Genomic DNA, 19,191 nt, shown 5'->3' on the forward strand with positions numbered 1-19,191 from the left:
ATAATAAAAATTAAAAAAAATTGAAGTATTTCATAAGTAAAAAACATAATAAAACCCTGAAACTTTAATATTTATAAATTTTTCCGTGTTCAGTGGAGAGGCAAGGGGGCAACGCACCTCTATATAAAGCCCATAATCGAATCTGTTCAAATCATTCATCTTCCAAAACACCGAATCATCAAGTACCTACCGTTTTGAAAGCAACCCTTAAACCTGCTCCTACATTTACCCTCGTAACTGTCTCGCTAAACAACAAAATGGATTCCTTTGAATTTGACAACGTTAAGGCAGAGAAAGAGGATGCTCTATGGAGATACAACATGGAGAAGAAGCTTAGGTCCGGTTTTCAATTTATTGGGTTTTTGTTGGTGTTTCTTTTTATATCATGGTCTTGGTTCCCCACTTTGATTCCCGACATCGTCCGGGTCGCCGGAGATCTTCGCCTGCGTTTTGACAACACTCTTAATGAGCCTCTTCCGATCTTCATTATTTTAAACATCATCATCCTCATCGTTTGTGTTCTGTCTAGCCAAAAACAGACCCAGAAACAATCCGATATCTACGAAGAGTACGTCGACTCTCGCCAGAGTATTATGCCTGCATCCGCCGTCGAAGATGACACCACAGTGGACAGACAAATCGTCGCGGCGGAAAATGCGGTTGCTGTTACCACCGGCGCGGAGGAGACCACGGCGGAGAAGCAAATCGTCCTGGTGGAAAATGCTGTCGCTGTTGCAGAGACAAAACGTTCCCTTTCACCACGTAAACGACAGCAACAGCAACAACAACCTTCGACGATGAGCCTAGCACTAACAGTGACAAAGCCAAAACCTGTAATAACTTCAACTGAAAAAGCTAATCGAAAAGAGTACGGAAGAACACGATCGGTGCTCTCGGAATCTGGAAACCGACGTCCCCGCTGGCAGTTCAAAAAATCAGAGATGGCAATGATGGGCAGAGAGCTGATGGTTTCAACTACTGAACCGTCGAGGAAATCGCTGGATGAGATGAGCAACGATGAGTTCCGATTAATAGTAGATAGTTTCATTGCTGAACGAAGGAAAATTTTGATCCAAGAAAACTGCATGTCGATCGTGGTTAAGAATTAGAAGATTATACAGTGAATTCATAGAAAAACCTGGGTATCGTATATTGATTACTGTCTGAGATTTTTAGTCACTGTTTCTCGGAAAGTAACTTTTTTATGGCATTTTTTTAGAGCCCAAATAATCGATAATTTAGATATATTCATATGATTATTTCCTTCTTAATCGTTAAATTTTTAACAACGGATGATTAAAGATGATCAAAACATAACTAAATGTAATTATAAGTATGATTTTAAAAAAATAATTAGATTACTAAAATAAAATAATGAGAATAATTGAGTGACTAAAACAAAATAATAAGAATAATTGAGTGACTAAATATATAGCTTATCTTAAAATATACACAATAATTGCTTAAAAATATTTTTTCTTCTAATAAATATAATATGAATACAAGGTAATATATATTTAAAAACTCTAAACTCTTCGACAATGATCACTTATATTCTTACATACATAGTACTCAAACTCAAAACTTCAAAAGATATCAATAAATTCTTATCCATTAAGACAAATTGGTTCCGAAATCAATTAAATACAAAAATGTTTTTAAGTAACGTCTGATGAAATCTACAGAGTTACTCGGTATTTAGTGCCTGACCAAGGGACCCATCGGGATAAGAAAAGAGGGTTGATATTAAGGCAGCAGTGGTTTTAGTCGGTAGTTGCAGGGGGCATTGCCTTTGTAGTGGGGTTGGTGCCCTTATGGTCTTCGGGTATCTTTTAATTTTGTACCTACATGGTCTCCGATATTTAAAGTACTGAATTTTTTTCATTTTACAATTATAAAAATTAAAATAATAAATAATATTCTGATGAATTATATAAAATTTGAATTGAAATATTGAAAATTGTAAAATGATATTCCACTTTGTTCTCATCATTATGCAACAAAAGAAGAGAACTTTCCCCTTGATTATTAGGCAATCATGACCCCACATTTTGCTACCCCTTTTGTTGTGACAATCGGGTCAACGCTGCCAACTATATTAATTATTCGCTTCTCTTTTTTATTCCGTACAAATGGCGTGTTCTTGTGGGAACTTTAAATAATTCCACCGTAATTAAAAATTATATTTGTTTATTCATAACAATTTCCTTTTTCTTCACCAAATTTTTACTTTACTTTATTAAAATTCGATCATTGTATTAAAAAAAATAAGTAACTAGTTTATTTATCCTGTTAATATTTTTTAAATCTTATCATTAAATTGTTAATCTGAAATACAATTAAAATTTTGATTTTTATACATAGCATATTAATTAAAACTATCTATTTAAGTTCATATGTTTATGGATAATTAGACTAATTTCTTGATCTTTATGAAGTACGAGGATCAAATTTTGAATTTATGATGAATTAATGTAAAAATGCTAACACACAAATCACTAAAAAAAATAAAAATATTAAAGTAAAAGTTTATTCGTTAAACGAAACTTGGTAGAAAAAGATTAACATTTGAAGAATTTTGTACCTCATAAGAGTTATTTATATATATTTTATCGTATGTGTCACATATTTGAACGTCTAAAAAATATCCCCTTTCATTAATATTATTTGGATCATAATGAATCTATTTTATTAATCTAAATAATTACTTAACGAAGAAATGATTTTTTTTAAAAATTGTTTTACCGGTTAATTACTTTTTTTGATTCAGTAAAATACCTTCTTCAGACCTTAACATTTCTATCCCCAAAAAAGTTCCGTTCACAAAGATATTTCATCATGAAATTATGATTCAATATTTTTTTTTAATTTTTCAATGATTTCAATATTATCTCTTCTGATTAACAAATTATCATTATATACAAATATGATCACAATCTTACCCTTTGCTTCTTTGTAAATAATGAATGATCATATATGTTATATTTATGTCCATCAGATAATAAGACTTTTTGTATGACACCCCAACAATTTTTGATTTTCTTTTAAATTTAACAAAAAATATAAAAATAAATAAAATATTTTTTTATAAAAATATTGGCACTCTTAAACATAAATTGACACTCACTATTCATTTTCATCCATTCAAAGGAAAAAAAAACTGCATACAATTTATAAATTTGACATCCAAAAATAAATTTTCTCTAAATTTATCACCCAAAATATGTTTCTAGCTTCTTCCCTGCATTCTACTGTAGCTTGTTTTAAACTATACAAAAGTTTTATAACTTGTATATCATTTTTTTCTCCGGATTGCAAAATCATTTGAGCAATTTCATAAAAAAAACACTTACTTATTAAAGTTTCCTCATGCTACAAAATGCATAACTTATGTACTTTTTATTTAAGCCATGTAATACTACTACTAATCATAATAATTTGCTATCGGCCATAGTGCTTTTATGGTGTTGATTCATGGGCTGATGGCCCTTAAACCATGGGTTTTTTGGGACACTCGTTACTCTGGAAGCCCATGTTCAAACCGATTTTTCACAAACCTTGAAGAGTAGGGTGATTCAAGTCCCTTTCCTTAGAGACACGAGCAGAATAGCACTGGATATTCAAAGTTCCATGTATAATCACACTTTCTTCATGAATTATCAAATATTTGTATTTTAAAGAGGTAGAGAAACAGGACGAGTAAAAGGATAGTGATCGAAAAGATGCTAAGGTTTACGCTCCAAAGACATGCCAGAGCTGCGAAAAATAAGATTATTATTTGGTATACTAATTTAATGTTGCTTGCTTCCCCTTCGTTCTTCCAAACTTGTAAAAATACAAACCACTTTATATTTTTCCAGGAGATTTAATAATTTAATTATAAATTCCTTTCTTTATCACGTTATTGAGATCCAAAATGGGTAAAAGATCCACCAAGTAGGTATAAATTTCGCATAAAATAACAGTTATGTTACCGAAACGCTTTATTCTCCCCGTAACATTTGAACTCCATATTTATATTTGATATTTTCTTACAAGTATCTCATTGATAGAAAAATTATAGTATATTGTTTAAATTCTTTCTAAGTTAGATGGAGATTGTCATTAGTATGAATTGAAGAAGATGATACAACATATAGAGATGAGAGAGAGTAAAAGAGAGAGGATCCATAGTCCTTTCTCTAATCATATATAGTGATTTATATACTAACATTTAGTATTGATGTCAGACTTACGATCATGATGATGATATTTGACAGAACAAGTAGATTTGTTTATCAAATAACACATGTAATTGTAACAAATCACATAAACTTGTCAATGATTATATCAATAGGCTATAATATGATATTCTATATATATATATATCATGGTATGCTACACTGGCAAAGCCAGCATGTGTTGAGCGGTGTCAATTGACACCCGAAAAGTTTTTAAACTTTATTTTTGGTTCATATAAATTATATATATAACAATAAAGAAAAAAAATGGCACCCCTTTTAGAAAGGTTTTGACAATCTTTAAAAAAATGGACCTGTATTTAAAAAAATATTTAACAATGAGGGTTTTAAAATTTAATTTTCCTACTTAAATTTTCTCCCATATAATTTCTAAATTTGACACTTTAAATATTCTTTTTTCTAACTCCGCCCCTGCTATGCTATATATATAATTTTGTATCCAAAACTGAACTCCAAATCAAAGATGATATAGTATACCATGGCAGATCTACAGTATCTTGACCATTACCATGAGAATCATCTTTGAGACTGTTGTTTCACGCATGACGAAGCTATCTGCTTTTTCTTTTGGAATCGTAAAGCTGATTCATTTCATCTTTAATGTCTGCTTTAATTTCACTCCCTTTGCTCGTTTAAAGTCGCACGTAGGGTTTTTAAGTAGTAAAAGATTAGACAATTTGTTTGAACTCTAATGATATCAACCAAAAAGAAAGTTTCCCAATCTCAAAATGGTAATTGTTTTTGTAGCTTTCCCAGATTCCGTTTCTTGGCTTTTTCACAATTTGGTTTTGATATTATCTGCTGTCTGATGTCAAGGGAAATATGCCAAAAGGAAACTCTCAGACCAATTGTTGCTATTAAAAGCTACTATATTATAAGGAAAACATTTGAAAATCTATAGGAAAATCGAAATTTAACTTGTTTCCGGAGGACCCTATTGCAAAAGTTGAGACAGTCATGTTCTGACCCTACAAAGCTGAAATAGAGTTAAATATTCGAATTCTAATATGGTGAATAGAAAAATAAATTAAAATGATCGCCCCTATAATGAATATGCATAGTATTGATTTAGATTAATGAGTTAATAATAAGATATCATGAATTTATTAAAAGAAAATTCTTTCTTAATTTTTTATTTTATATTTGTCATCTAAATATATCCTTAATTTCATCGGATAAAACTAGACAAATTCAAAGATCTATCAATCTTCATGAACAATTAATATAGCATACAAAAGATGTCATCAGAGATGGATCAATACGAATAGTGAGAACAATTTCCCATATAATTTACGTTTTTTAAATATTTTTATTAATAATATGTTTTTGATTATTTTAAAATTTCATAAATCTATTCTCCTAACATAAAGTACTGTGTTCGTCCCTAGTCGTTGCATTCAACATTAAAAACAACAGCTGGTTCATATATATATATATATATATATATAGGCTTAAGCAACTTAATATGGGTGCCTTATTAGGGATATGTGTTAAATAAAACAACAAAACAAATCAACTTTCTTGAGCTGGCCTACCCCAATAAGCATTTTTACTAAAAAATCACAAGTGAAAGAAGCCAAGCAAAGCACAAAACCAGCAAACTTCGTCCCCTCTATCCATGTATGCTCTCTTTGATTTCACCACAAATATTTTGTTAGCTATGTGTGTATATATATATATATATATATTTTGATTTTACTTTTAGGCATAGTGATCTTTGCACTTTTATGTGTAATTGTCACTATCTTGTTGGACCACATAAATACACAAATATCAACACTCACAAACTTTAATCTCTAAGGCCAATGATTGAGGTGAATATGATTACTTTAAGCAACCCATTTCTATTTTTAATCCATTTTCCGATGTCTTTCATTTAAATGGTTAATTACTAAACTAGGAGTACGAAGAGTGTGGGGGATCTCCAACTTCTTAGAGATAAATTTTTAAAATATAGTTTACTAGATAGATTTTTAACAATCGATATTATTTTTAAAATAAATTTTTTCCTCCCATCCTTCAAGAGCCCATAGTGGATTCACAGTTGAGTATATCGGATTTGAAAGTAATACAATCTACAAGACACATGATATGGGTCCGTAGATTTGATAAAAAAAAAAAAGTTTAAACTCGCAACCTAAGGGATATACATCACTGTCATTCATCTTGTAGTTATCTCAAATGGTACTATACTAATTGTTGAAAGTTGAATTGATTATTTAATAATTAAAAATTTTATAATTTTTTTGAAGAAATAAAAAAATCTTATAACAAAGTGAAATAAATAAGTTCTTTTACATTTATACAAACGACCTTAATTACGGGAAATTTATAATATGTCCTAAGATTTATTAGTCATAAGAAGCTTCTAGCTTATGCCATTACAAAGAAAGTTTATGGCAAGTCAAATAGCTTCCCCTTCAATCATGCCTCTTTTCCTTGCTTTTTTTCTTATAGCAATATATCTACTTTAGAGTTGGATTTTTTTAACGGAAGATATCATATTTTATTTTAAATTATTTTAAATAATAATAAAATTAGTTTTATTAAATAAATAAAAATAAAATACAATAAACATTTATAATATTGAAAAAGAAAGAAACTACAAAATTTAAAGTAGATTAATCATGCAAGAATATTATTTTCACTAAAATCATAAAAAACAGAAACTAAGAGCTAAATAGTAAAAATAGAATCATATAATGAAATGATAAAAAAAACCAACCAAACAACTCAAAAAATAAAAAGTATAATGTCAAAAATAGCTCCCACCGTTTATCAAAATAGTAATTTTGGTCTATATTTTTTTTGAGCATTTTGGCCCCCAACATTTCACTTTAGGGAAAAAACTTCCTTTATAGATGAAAATCATTAGTTAACACACGATTAACACTCCAAAATATGAGCCATTTTTAACCTAAAATGAAACATTGAGGACTAAAATATCTCAGAAATAAAAGAATAAGAAACAGAGTGATTATTCTATCATATGTTAAGAGCCTTTTACCTTAAAATGAAACGTTGGAGGGTCAAAATGCTCTAAAAAATAGAATAGGGGACAAAATGATCATTTTGATAAACGTTTGGGCTAATTTCGGTATTATGCCAAATAAAAATACAAACAAACAACAATGTAGATGAAGAAAGATAAGTATCATCAATATTAATATAATAATAGAACATAACAACTGACTTTGTCACAACTTAAATATGAAAAATTTGAGAGAGATTAATTATGAGAACATATCAATATAAGAGAATTAACTCAAGAATTTAAAATAAGCAAGATCAACAAACTAACAAATAACTATCAATGAAAAAAGATACCAACAAATTCGATCCTTATTATTTTTTTTAATAAAAGTAAGATAAACACGTGTTATAAGAACAATTATTTTTATAAGAAAAATGAGAATACTTAAAAGGTTTTAAATCTCTTTAAAAAAGCTGCATAAACAACTTTTAATTAAGTAAACTCGAAGGTCTTAAATCTCTTAAAAATAGATGCATAAACAACTTTTGATTAAGTATCTCTTAGAGAAAAGCTGCATAAGTAACTTAGTTAGACGTGCTAAAGCTCCGTTTCCATTGAAAACCAAGGATGTCACGTACACAGTTGGTGCAACAACAATATTTTATCGGCAGTTCAGGTATATACGAACATGTTTTTTCTTTCATGTTTCATAGTATTGTCGGTAAATGAAATAGTAAGTATCAAAAGATCATGTCTCATAGTCTCATAGATAGTCGTTCCAAATACGCTATTAAGTGGCATCTATTTTAAGTATTTTTCATTTGTTTGGTTAGAATTTTTTATTATAAAAAATGTATTATTTTTAAGATGTTTATGTGGCATTTTGATATCGAAATCTTGTTTTTCGACTCTTAAAAGGATTTCAAGATTATTTTAAAGAATAAGAACATAATATGAGATCATTTGATTTATTATTAGTTATCATCGTGTGGTTCACCATAATTGAAGTTGGACACAAAGCTACAAAATAGAAAAAAATTAGACTATGGTTTGAGATTTATCAGCTGTTGGGATTGAACATATATTCTTTAATTGATGAACCTTCAAATGATTTTCATTATGTGATTGTTCGCCTCACATCAATTGTGATGAACTAACGGTATGTTAAACGATCTTGGATCATGTTCTTTCTCTCTAAGGTATTTTTAATGTCTTTTTAAGGGTCGGGAGGCGTAAAAAAATACCAACATCTTTAAAAAAATATATTTCTCATTGTTGAGCGTTCTAAGTTCTAACCTAAAAATCAAGAGATCCCTTCACAACAGCAAAGAGAACTTATGGCTCTATCAGGCAAAGTTTCATCATTTTTCCTTTTTCATTTTAACTAAAAGAAAAAAAGGAAAAACGTCTTTATATATAAGGGAGCATTAGGGTTATCGTGCGTTGCATTATCAAGGGTTTAAGTTAAACAGGGTAAAGCAATTGGAGAACTTTGATGTTCCCTTTTCTATTTCATGACTTCAATAGGGTAAACATTGGGAACAGATCATAAAACAACTTTGATTTTTTCAATTTATTCTTTTTGGTGCTATAAAGCAAACCATATGGGATTGATCGGTGTCATTTTCAGTGGCATACACTTGCCTAACTTCACTAACACTAATGGAAAACATGATTTCGGTTGGAGCCCATGCAATAACGTAGAGTATAAACCATGATTTCACTATTTCTTTTTGTTACCAAATAATTTGAAGTACATACGTAAATATTTGAATTTTATATTTATTTAATCTATTAAGTGACTATATGATAAAAGAGAATATTATTTTATAGAGTATCTAAATTCGAGCAGTTGCATATATAAAATGCGTGTTACAAATAGATTAAAAACAATTATGAACATATATTATCTTATAATTAACTAATAGTACTATTTAAAATAAATAAATTATACGATGTTAATTCATTTAAAGTTATTAGCAATTAAATAATAAATTTCAATTATAATGACTACCCAACAATGTAAGATCCTTTTTTTGTTCTATAAATTGGCTTCACAAATCTCTCAAAATCCTCTTCCACTTCCACTCTCTTCCCCTCATAGATTAGAGGTTTTCTTGTGTTCTATTCTTGTTTTTTCATGGTTTCTTAATGTTTATTTCATAGAGTATCATTTTGATATGCATCTTTGCCTGAAATGGAGGGTTTTCGTTGTTAACCTTTGTATCTATACAAAAATCTCTTGGTTTCATAATCATCCTCTTCTTTTTGGTGGTGTAAATCTTGATGTTACATAAATAGTTGGCGTTTGAGATTTCATTTCTCCGGTTGTGAGTGAAATCCTCCGGTCGGGGTTTATGATAAATTCCTCACTCAGACGCAGGACCCATCTTGTTCAATCTTTCTCAATCGTCTTCCTCCACTGGTTCTATGTTTTTCATAAATAAACTTCCTGTAATCGCTAGCTTGACTTCCATTTCACATGCATGTAACACATAATAAAAATCAAACTCCACATTAGCTAAACATAATTACTTAATTAGTTTCCGGGCCCTGTCGTCGTTCTCAACCAAAAAAAAGGTTAGATCTTTGTGTAAATATATATAACATGGCCTCGTCTAGTGGAAACTCCAATTCTTCAGGTTCGACCCTGCTTCAGAATTCAGGGTCTGAAGAAGATTTGCATCAGTTGATGGATCAAAGAAAAAGAAAGATAATGGAATCCAACAGAGAATCAGCGAGGAGATCCAGGATGAGAAAACAAAAGCGTTTAGATAATTACCAGATCCTCACAAACTTCAACTTCATCACCCATCAGTACTTGAACATGGAGGCTGAGAACTCGGTTTTGAGAGCTAAGATCATAGAACTGAGTCAAAGACTGGATTCCCTGAATGGGATCCTTAATCATCTCAATAATCCCAGAATAAGCAATGGGGTTTATGAAAGTGAAGCTTTTGAAACAAGTGGTAAAAATTTCACCAATTTCATTGACCCATTCAATTTGGCTTATCTTAATCAACCAATTGTGGTCACTGCAGATGTTTTCCAGTAATGATCCACCATTACTAAATGGGTTTAAAAATCAATTGAATTGTGAACTAGAAAGCAAGAGCTGCCTGCTAAATATATAATCATGGCTCTCTTTTGTTGTAAAACAATGGGGGTTTCTGATATATATATATATATCATGGTGTCCTAGACTCTTAATGTCTTTATAGGTTTTTTGTCTGCTTCCTTCTGATCTTTATAATTGATGGTGTCTGTCTTCTCTTGTTGTTTGAGAAATAACCAAAAAAAAAAATCGTCAAAAGTAATTGGTAATTACAATTGACTACTTTTAATCTCTCTGCTCGGCAGTCTTATTCTACCTTCATCAAAATAATAAGTATTCGCAGCAAGGGATGGATTAAGAGGGAGGATATGGCAGTAGTAAAATTTTAAAATTATCAAATATTTTAGATAATTTTTTTATTTATTTTTTATTAAATATTTATTTTCACTCTTTAAACTTTTATAAATTTATTCAGTCTTAAAATTTTTAAAGTTCGATCCCTAACGTAAAATCATACGTTCATTCGTGACTATGTGTTTTTTGTTTTGTTTGTTAGTAAATTGGGTTGGTAATCCAAAGAATCAATATCTTATATTAGTTAGTTATTGATTTTGTAAAATGTTTATATATGATTTTTTTTGGTTACACAGAGGTTTATATATTTTATATCTGATTTTTAAACCTACTCTCACTGGCTTATTGGAGATAAGATCCAACATGGGCTAATTTCTATTTGCGTAGTTTGAAATATGTTTCCTTTCTGAATGTAATTTGTTTTTTTAGTTAATTGCACTACGTATCTTTAAACTATGAACTTTATTTAAATCAATCCTTAAATTTTTTTAACACTCTAATTTTATCCCCAAATTATGACTTTAATTTTAATTTAGTTCCTAAACTTTTGAATGTTTCAATAACGTCCCGACACTATCAACCAATGGATATGAGAAAGCCTATTACAAGATCATATTAACATCAGCAATGAAAAGTACTTGGCTACGAAAGTTGATAGAGAAAAGCATAAACTACAAATGACAACTGCAATAATATGGAAAGAATGGAGCCACTCATGGTGGCTGAAAATTTGAACTGACACTGAAATATTATGTCGATAATCCAGAGTAAAAAATTCAATTTTCTCGAGGGTACCTAGTCCATCAAGGCTTGTAGAAGAAAATAAAAGCTCTAGTCCTTCCCAAAATCAGCACGGTAGTGTGCAGTAGATTCAAGTTTCTTGACCTCTTTCAATTTTCTTACCGCCTGCAGTTTCACCAGATAGAATCAAGTGAGCATATGATTACCAAAATAATGGAATTATATTCCATTCATTAGGTCTTCGTGAATGGCATAGTCACGATCAACACAAATTGCAAATATTTCAGCCTCCGTACAAACATTTCGTAGATCAGCACCATTAAACCCCAAAATCAATGTGTGAGGAAGTAGATATGAAAGCAATGTATTGAACCAATACTTCATCATTCATTGAGTTATAGCACTCTATTTATACAAGAGTTTACAATTAGCTTTATAACCGTATAACTGCATGACAACTAACATAACAACTAACAGTTATTCTAACAGCTTCCTAACTATACAACTAGCTATAACACTCATCAGCTAACAACTTCATCGTTCAACATTCTCCCTGCTTCTTCTTCTTCCTCCCAAAGAAATGACTGCACATTCACCCTGGTTTTAAACACCTCAAACCGAGCAACAGCTAACGGCTTTGTGAATCCATCAGCAACCTGGTAACTTCCTGGCACATAGTTCACCAACATTTGCTTCAATGCCACATTCTCACGAACAAAGTGAACATCAAGTTCAATATGTTTACTCTTTGCATTATAGACATGGTTTGCTGTCATGGCTGCAGCACTACTGTTATCACACCAAACTATTGGAGTTTTCTGCCTTGCAACGCCCAAATCATTTAGAAGGGCATCCACCCACGTTGTCTCAGCAGTAACATATCTACACTTCTATACCCAGCTTCCATAGTCGACCTAGAAACTGACTTTTGTTTCTTTGAGTTCCACATCACGAGATTGTCACCGACAAACACACAATAACCTGAGACTGACTTGCGATCATCAGCACTTACAGCCCAGTCGACATCAGCGAAGGCTACTACATTGAATCATGTTACTGCAGGTGCAATGACCAAGCCATGGTTAACTGTTCCCACCAAGTATCTCAAGATCCTTTTAACAGCAACAAGATGCTCTTGTCTTGGAGCATGCATGTATTGTGTTGTCTTGTTAACATTAAAGGTTATGTCCGGGCGAGTGTGACACGCGTATAATAACGTACCTATAACGCTTCAATATTCATATGCATCTTGAAGCAACGTCCTCTCATTATGACTCAACTTGGCAGATGCAAGCATTGGTGTAGACGCATGATTAGCAATGCTCATCTTTGTCTTCATTAGCAATTCTAGGATAAACTTCCTTTGGCTGAGAATTAACGAACTACCACAATGTTTAACTTCTATGCCCAAAAAATAATGTAATTCACCAAGATCTTTCAGGGCAAACTCTCTTCCAAGGACTTTCACCACTTCTTCAATCTGTTCATTTGAACTCACAGTCAACACTATATTGTCTACATATACAAGTATGTAAACACAGTCACCCCATTCCCAATGAACAAACAGAGAAGTGTCAGTTGAAGACTCTTTAAAACCAATTTTAAGTAGGCAATTTTTCAGTTTGTCATGCCAATTTCGAGCGGCTTGCCGTAAACCATACAACGCCTTCTCTAATCTGCACACCAAGGGACTACCATATGTAGACACTTGTTTGAATCCTGGTGACTGCTGCATGAACACCTCTTCATACAAGTCACCATGCAGGAACACGTTTTTCACGTCCACCTGGCGTAACTGCCAGCCATTGGTAACAACTAGTGAAATAACTACATTCAACGTTGCAAATCTAATATCTAGATTGAACATTTCTCCAAAATCGTGTCCTGGCATTTGAGAGAAACCTTTAGCTACTAATCTAACTTTATACATGCTAATAGAGCCATCAGGGTTATTCTTTAATTTGAAGAGCCACTTACACCCCACAACCGAGTGTCCTTCAGGTAATTTTACTAACGTCCATGTGCCATTCTTCCTTAATGCTTCAAACTCAGCTTGCACTGTTGCTCTCCAGTGAGGTGACTGAATTGCTTCATGGACATTAAGAGGTTTCATGTCAGCATAACTAGCCACATACAATTTAGGCTTAAATACCCCACACTTACTCCTTGTCATCATCGAATGACAATTTAACACACCAGCACCATTGCCATCTCTTGGGGAAGTAGCATTGTCAACTGACTCAGTGACTGCCATAAGTTGCCTTAGATTTGCTGACTCAAGAGCTTCAATTATGCCACCTTCTTCATGTACACCTTCAAAAGTAACAACTTCTAGTGAAGGCTCACCAAGGTCAGCCATATCTTGACCCGTATGGCCAGAGGTTCCACTCACAATATCTTCATTTGCACTAAGCACTTCCTATGGAACTGCTTCAGTCAAGCCAGCCAGGTCCATATCAGAAGAAGTTGTTCCTTGACCCGAACCAGCTGTGTTATCACGAAATTATCTCATGTCAGTAATAACTTCAAGTTCTGCAGACCTTTGTTTATTGACTTGATTTATGTTACTCAATCCTCCAATCCTTGTAAATGGAAATGTAAACTCATCAAAGATAACATGTCTGGAACTATATATTCTGCCACTAGCTGCTAAACACATATAGCCTTTGTGCTGAGGGCTGAAGCCGAGGAATGTACAAGGTTGAGAACGGAATTCAAGCTTGTGCTGCTGAAACAAGCTTAGGCGAGGAAATCATTTACACCCAAAGACTCTCATGAAATCATAATTCAGTTTCTTTTCAAACAATTTCTCATAAGGTGACAACCCTTCTAAAACTCTAATGGGGAGTCGATTGATGAGGAATACTACAGTAACAGCTGCATAGTACCAATAGCGCAAGGGCATGGCAGCTTATGCTAACAAAACCAAGGCAAGTTCAATGATGTGTCGATGCTTCCTCTCGACCAAACCGTTCTGTTCAGACATATGTGGGCAGGCAACACGATGCACAATCCCTTCTCTTAGCAACATAGTTGATAGACTACGATACTATCTACCCAATCGTTTTGCACAACCTTCACAGTCAGCCCAAACTGAGTTGTTTCCATCTGCTGAAACACCTTAAACGTGTTTACTGCTTGTGATATGTTTTTCAGAAAATAGACCCAAGTGTGTCTTGAGTAAGCATCAACAAAGGACATGTAATAGTGATAACCATTCGAGGCTACATGAGATGGTCCACATATGTCTGTGTACACTAGTTGAAAGAGTTTAGTATAAACAGTTTTAGAGTGACAGAACAACTTATGTCTTTTTTCAATGCAACACGCTTCACAAACTTTATTCACATTTTTATTGACTTGAACATCAATAACTTTGCATACACTAGCAACTGTTTCATATGTTGCATGTTCTAACCTTCTATGCCAAAGGCTATAAGCATCACTAGCTGAAGCAACATTTACACAGACATTTTTATAAGTACTTGAGATAGTAGTACTAGGAAACATATAGAGCTCGTCTTGCATTCTTCCTTGAAGAATCACCTCCCCACTAATTGCATCACAAACACAACAACCTTGTGCATGGAATTCAAACTTCACATTATTGTCCCTAGCAAACTTGGACACAGACAACAAGTTTTATGTTATACCAGGTACATGAAGTAAGTCATTAACTAGCAGTATTCTAGAAGCAGATTTCATGACCGTGCTGCCAACTAGATCAACAGGTAATGAAACATCATCACCCACAACTAGCTTACCTGGACTACTACATCCAGTTTTGCGAGTTACAACATCTGCATCCGGGGTAACATGGTGGGTGGCTCCAGAGTCAATGATCCACTGATCCTGCTCAGCTATAGAAGCATCAGTAATGGTTGAAGCACGTAACTGAGACCCCTTCGAAGAACACATACATTCGCAATTGTCATACGCAGCAGTATGAGCTTGGGCAGTTTCTTCATCATACCTCGATTGAGTGTTACTGACTATTTGAAAAGACTCATCATAACGGTGCCAACACCTATCAACTAAGTGCCCAATTTTACCACAATGTTGACACTGAACACGTGGTCTACCTCGCCCTCGGCCTGCTCGACCACCTGTCCTACCACCTGACTAAGTAGTGGTCACACGATCTCTATCATAGCTCGAGTAGGATCGTTTGGTGTAATCACCTGGGCCAGCCCCACGGGCAATATGAGCCGCAACCATCACCATTTCTTCTTGGGCTGTAAAGCCAACAATTTGGGTTTCTGCATCTATCAACATAGTACAAACCTTATCTAAGGACAGCGTGTCACCACTCGACCTAATAACAGCCATGAATGGTTGATATTCACGTGGTAGCCCTTTTAAAATACTAGCAATATGTCCTACAAGTGGAATCGAGCTTCCACACGAGGCCAACGCATCACAAACCTCTTTGACTTTAGCAATGTAAACTCGCATATTGTCTTATCCATTCTTAAGAGACTGAAGTTTGCAGTGTAAACTCATCGCCGAGGTTGAAGACCTTGTTGCAAAATATTACAACACCGTAGCCCATATTGATGAAGCTGTCTCAACTCCCACAAACTAAGACAAGAGGTATGGACTAATAGTAGACAGTAGCCATGATGCTAATACACTGTCTTGGGCTACAAAATCATCATACTCTTCATTTGGAATTAAGCTGTCATCTTCATCAACTGTCATCTCTGGTGGAGATTGCATTGCACCGGTGAGAAGGTGTTCAAGCCTATGACTGCGAACAGTGAGCAAAACTTGTTGTTTCCACAACAAGAAATTTGTTTCATCAAGTACCACATTGATTTTCTTGTTAGTGAACATTGAATCACAACATCCAATAGAAAAAGAACAAGAAACACCCAAAAGATCTGTTAATCAACCAAGAATATCATACCAAACAATTGAGCAGTTGCCTTCCAAGCTTAACAAGCACACTTTGAGTTACGCAACAAGAAACACATGGCTCCAAGAACTTATGGTGATTGATACCATGTGAGGAAGTAGATATGAAAGCAATGTATTGAACCAGTACTTCATCATTCATTGAGCTATAGCACTCTATTTATACAAGAGTTTACAACTAGCTTTGTAACCGTATAACTGCATGACAACTAACATAACAACTAACAGTCATTCTAACAGCTTCCTAACTATACAACTAGCTATAACACTCATCAGCTAACAGCGTCATCATTCAACACAATGGTTTCCAGAAAACTATATTAGTGATGACGATTACGAGCTCGAAACAAAAATTATATGCCACATTTGACCAACCTTAGAAAGCTTAGCAACCGCTTCATAGTCAATTTCACCTCGATTGGCCATGCAAGCAACATGAATCTTGAGGATTTGCATTCTTGAGTTCTCATTTGGCAATGAAATCTCTATCTTTTTGTCTAGCCGCCCCGGACGAAGGAGTGCGGGGTCGAGAATGTCAGGTCGGTTAGTAGCCATGATCACTTGAACCTACACTTAACAATGTAGGTTGTTAATGATTTTCAAAAGCATGCTTTGAAACTATGTGCATAACTAAAATAATGCACCTTCACAAGTTGATTAAATCCATCAAGCTGATGAAGTAACTCCATCATTGTCCTCTATGCTTCACGGTCAATACTTGTCCCATTGCTGAGACGGCGTCCACCGATGGCATCAATATCATCCAAAAAGATGATGCACGGCTGTATAAAAGAAACAAACATTAAAATAACATTGAAGGGTATAAATAGACAAGACAGAAAACATTCACAACACAAGGCTCTTACTTGGTGATCAAGTGCACATCTGAACATTTCATTCATCGTACTTGCACCATCTCCAAGAAAATTGTTGCAAGCCATTACACTCGAAGTAACCTAAACTCAGATGAGCGAGCAGAAGGTAAAATGCATTTAGTCAAGGACAAGACAACATGCCACAATAAAACCACAAAGGTAGGTTTCAACTATCAACATGATATGGTCATATGACAAGAACACTACACAATGTGTCAAAATATATATGACATGAATTATCATTTATACCATATCAAAATTTGTATAAATATATAATACATTATGTAAATGACTATGAAATATGCAAATACATTAATACGACATGAATACGCAGATTGTAAAATGAACACAAAAGTAAAAAAAAATCAAATATGGTATAAGAGTCTGACCCTTGAGAAGTTACCATCAACATTACATGCTATTGCTCTTGCTAACAATGTCTTGCAAGTACCAGGAGGGCCATAAAGGAGGATATCCTGCAATCTCAGCCAAACATCACTCAGCCACAGCAACTATACACAAGCACATATCCTTTGAAAGGAAAGGAAAGTATAATCACCTTTGGAGGTTTAATCCCAACTCTAAGGAAAAGCTTAGGATTCATGAGAGGGAGCCCAATAGATTCCCTCAATTCTCGAAGTTGATCGGATAAACCACCAACAGCCGAGTAGCTAACGTTTCCAGGATAATAACGCCGCATGCTATAAGCAAATAGATTAACCTGTCATCCAAAAATGTACCAAGGTATCAGGCCTCTGCAAAAACTTGGTTCTACATGATTAATACAGCTGAAGTAATTTGCATGCAAATAACTTACTTTAGGTGGAAGAACCCGCCTGATTGTAATTGATGCTATGTCAACGGTCATTCTGGTTCCTGAAGTCAGCTTCTCCGTATCGACTTTGTTTCCGCAACCAACCACATAGCATATACTTTTGTTTAACTGAACAAGAACTAAAACATCATACACACATTCAGGTAAATCCAAATACAACTCCTCAAACACCGCACTAAGCACTAGAACGCATAAATAAACCAAGTGCGTAAGTTAGTTGAGCAAGTATGAAAATGTTAATCCACTTGGACTAATATACAACCACAACCGGTTCAACACTAAAACAGAAGAGAGGAGTAGTTACAGCGTTCATTTCCAAGAGGCTTACGAACTTCTCCAACAATCTGTGCTGAACTCATAAAAGAGTTCAAAATGTCTTCTGTTCTTTTGCATTCCTTCTTAGCGGCATTCAGATCCTCCTTAACTGAGCATTCAAACATAAAGATTTTAACAGCTACTTCCCAATATGGTAGTCAACCTAATCAATAAGAATTCTTTTGTTTATTCTTCCTCTTTTTATTTCCTCAAAATTCCGAAAAACTAATTTCATTGTAATTAAAAAAACATAGTGAAAACTAAAGCTGATATCAGCAAAACTCGAAGGCACTAAAAAGCATAATATTGTCGACATCATCCACAAAGAGCAGGAGAAAAGAACAAAGACCGGCAAAACTAAGCAGGAAAAGGAACAAAATAACTCTCAATACGACATATTTTAAACCATTAGAAGCAAAACAAAGCAGCGATCGAGAAATGGGAAAGTGATCGGAGGAGACCTGCTCGGAGGCTGGATTCGAGCTCTTTTTTAAGGAGTCTCTTACGGTACAGCGCCGCAATTTCATAACGGCGTAGTTCAGCGTCTTCTTCGCCGCTCATTGTGGCAGTCTCTGATCAGAGATCAAAATCGCTTGAGTTGGAAGAAAGCTTCCCAAGGTTACTTGTGCGAGGAGTCGTGCAAGTTGGGATAAAATGTGATTTTAGGTTAAATAACATTTTGGTGCTTTTAACTTGCAAACTGCTCTCAGTTACTCTAACTAATTCCTTAATTATATTTATCTCAAATTGTCGTTTGACCCCTTATAAAGTTCAAATTTGAAATTTAATCTTTATATTTTAATTTAATATGTTCCCATCCCTCTACTTTTATTATTTTATTAATGAATTCAAATAATTAACACCATTAATACTAACTTAATTTC

General features: G+C 33.6%; 2 protein-coding genes and 1 pseudogene across 2 annotated transcripts; 2 read left to right on the top strand and 1 right to left on the bottom strand.

Moving 5' to 3' along the window:
- The first annotated feature begins 257 nt into the window (after positions 1-257).
- On the top strand, positions 258-1,109 carry LOC120198428. Its single transcript, XM_039199781.1, has one exon. The coding sequence runs from the start codon at positions 258-260 to the stop codon at positions 1,107-1,109; it is 852 nt and encodes a 283-aa protein (XP_039055712.1).
- An 8,696-nt stretch (positions 1,110-9,805) lies between these two features.
- On the top strand, positions 9,806-10,361 carry LOC120198397 (bZIP transcription factor 44-like). Its single transcript, XM_039199745.1, has one exon. The coding sequence runs from the start codon at positions 9,824-9,826 to the stop codon at positions 10,268-10,270; it is 447 nt and encodes a 148-aa protein (XP_039055676.1). The 5' UTR covers positions 9,806-9,823; the 3' UTR covers positions 10,271-10,361.
- Positions 10,362-11,455: 1,094 nt separating this feature from the next.
- LOC120198395 lies at positions 11,456-18,938 on the bottom strand (annotated as a pseudogene).
- Positions 18,939-19,191: the final 253 nt, after the last annotated feature.

Source organism: Hibiscus syriacus, unplaced genomic scaffold, assembly GCF_006381635.1.
Source record: "Hibiscus syriacus cultivar Baekdansim isolate YM2019G1 unplaced genomic scaffold, ASM638163v2 tig00117056_pilon, whole genome shotgun sequence".
NCBI classification, from domain to species: Eukaryota; Viridiplantae; Streptophyta; class Magnoliopsida; order Malvales; family Malvaceae; genus Hibiscus; species Hibiscus syriacus.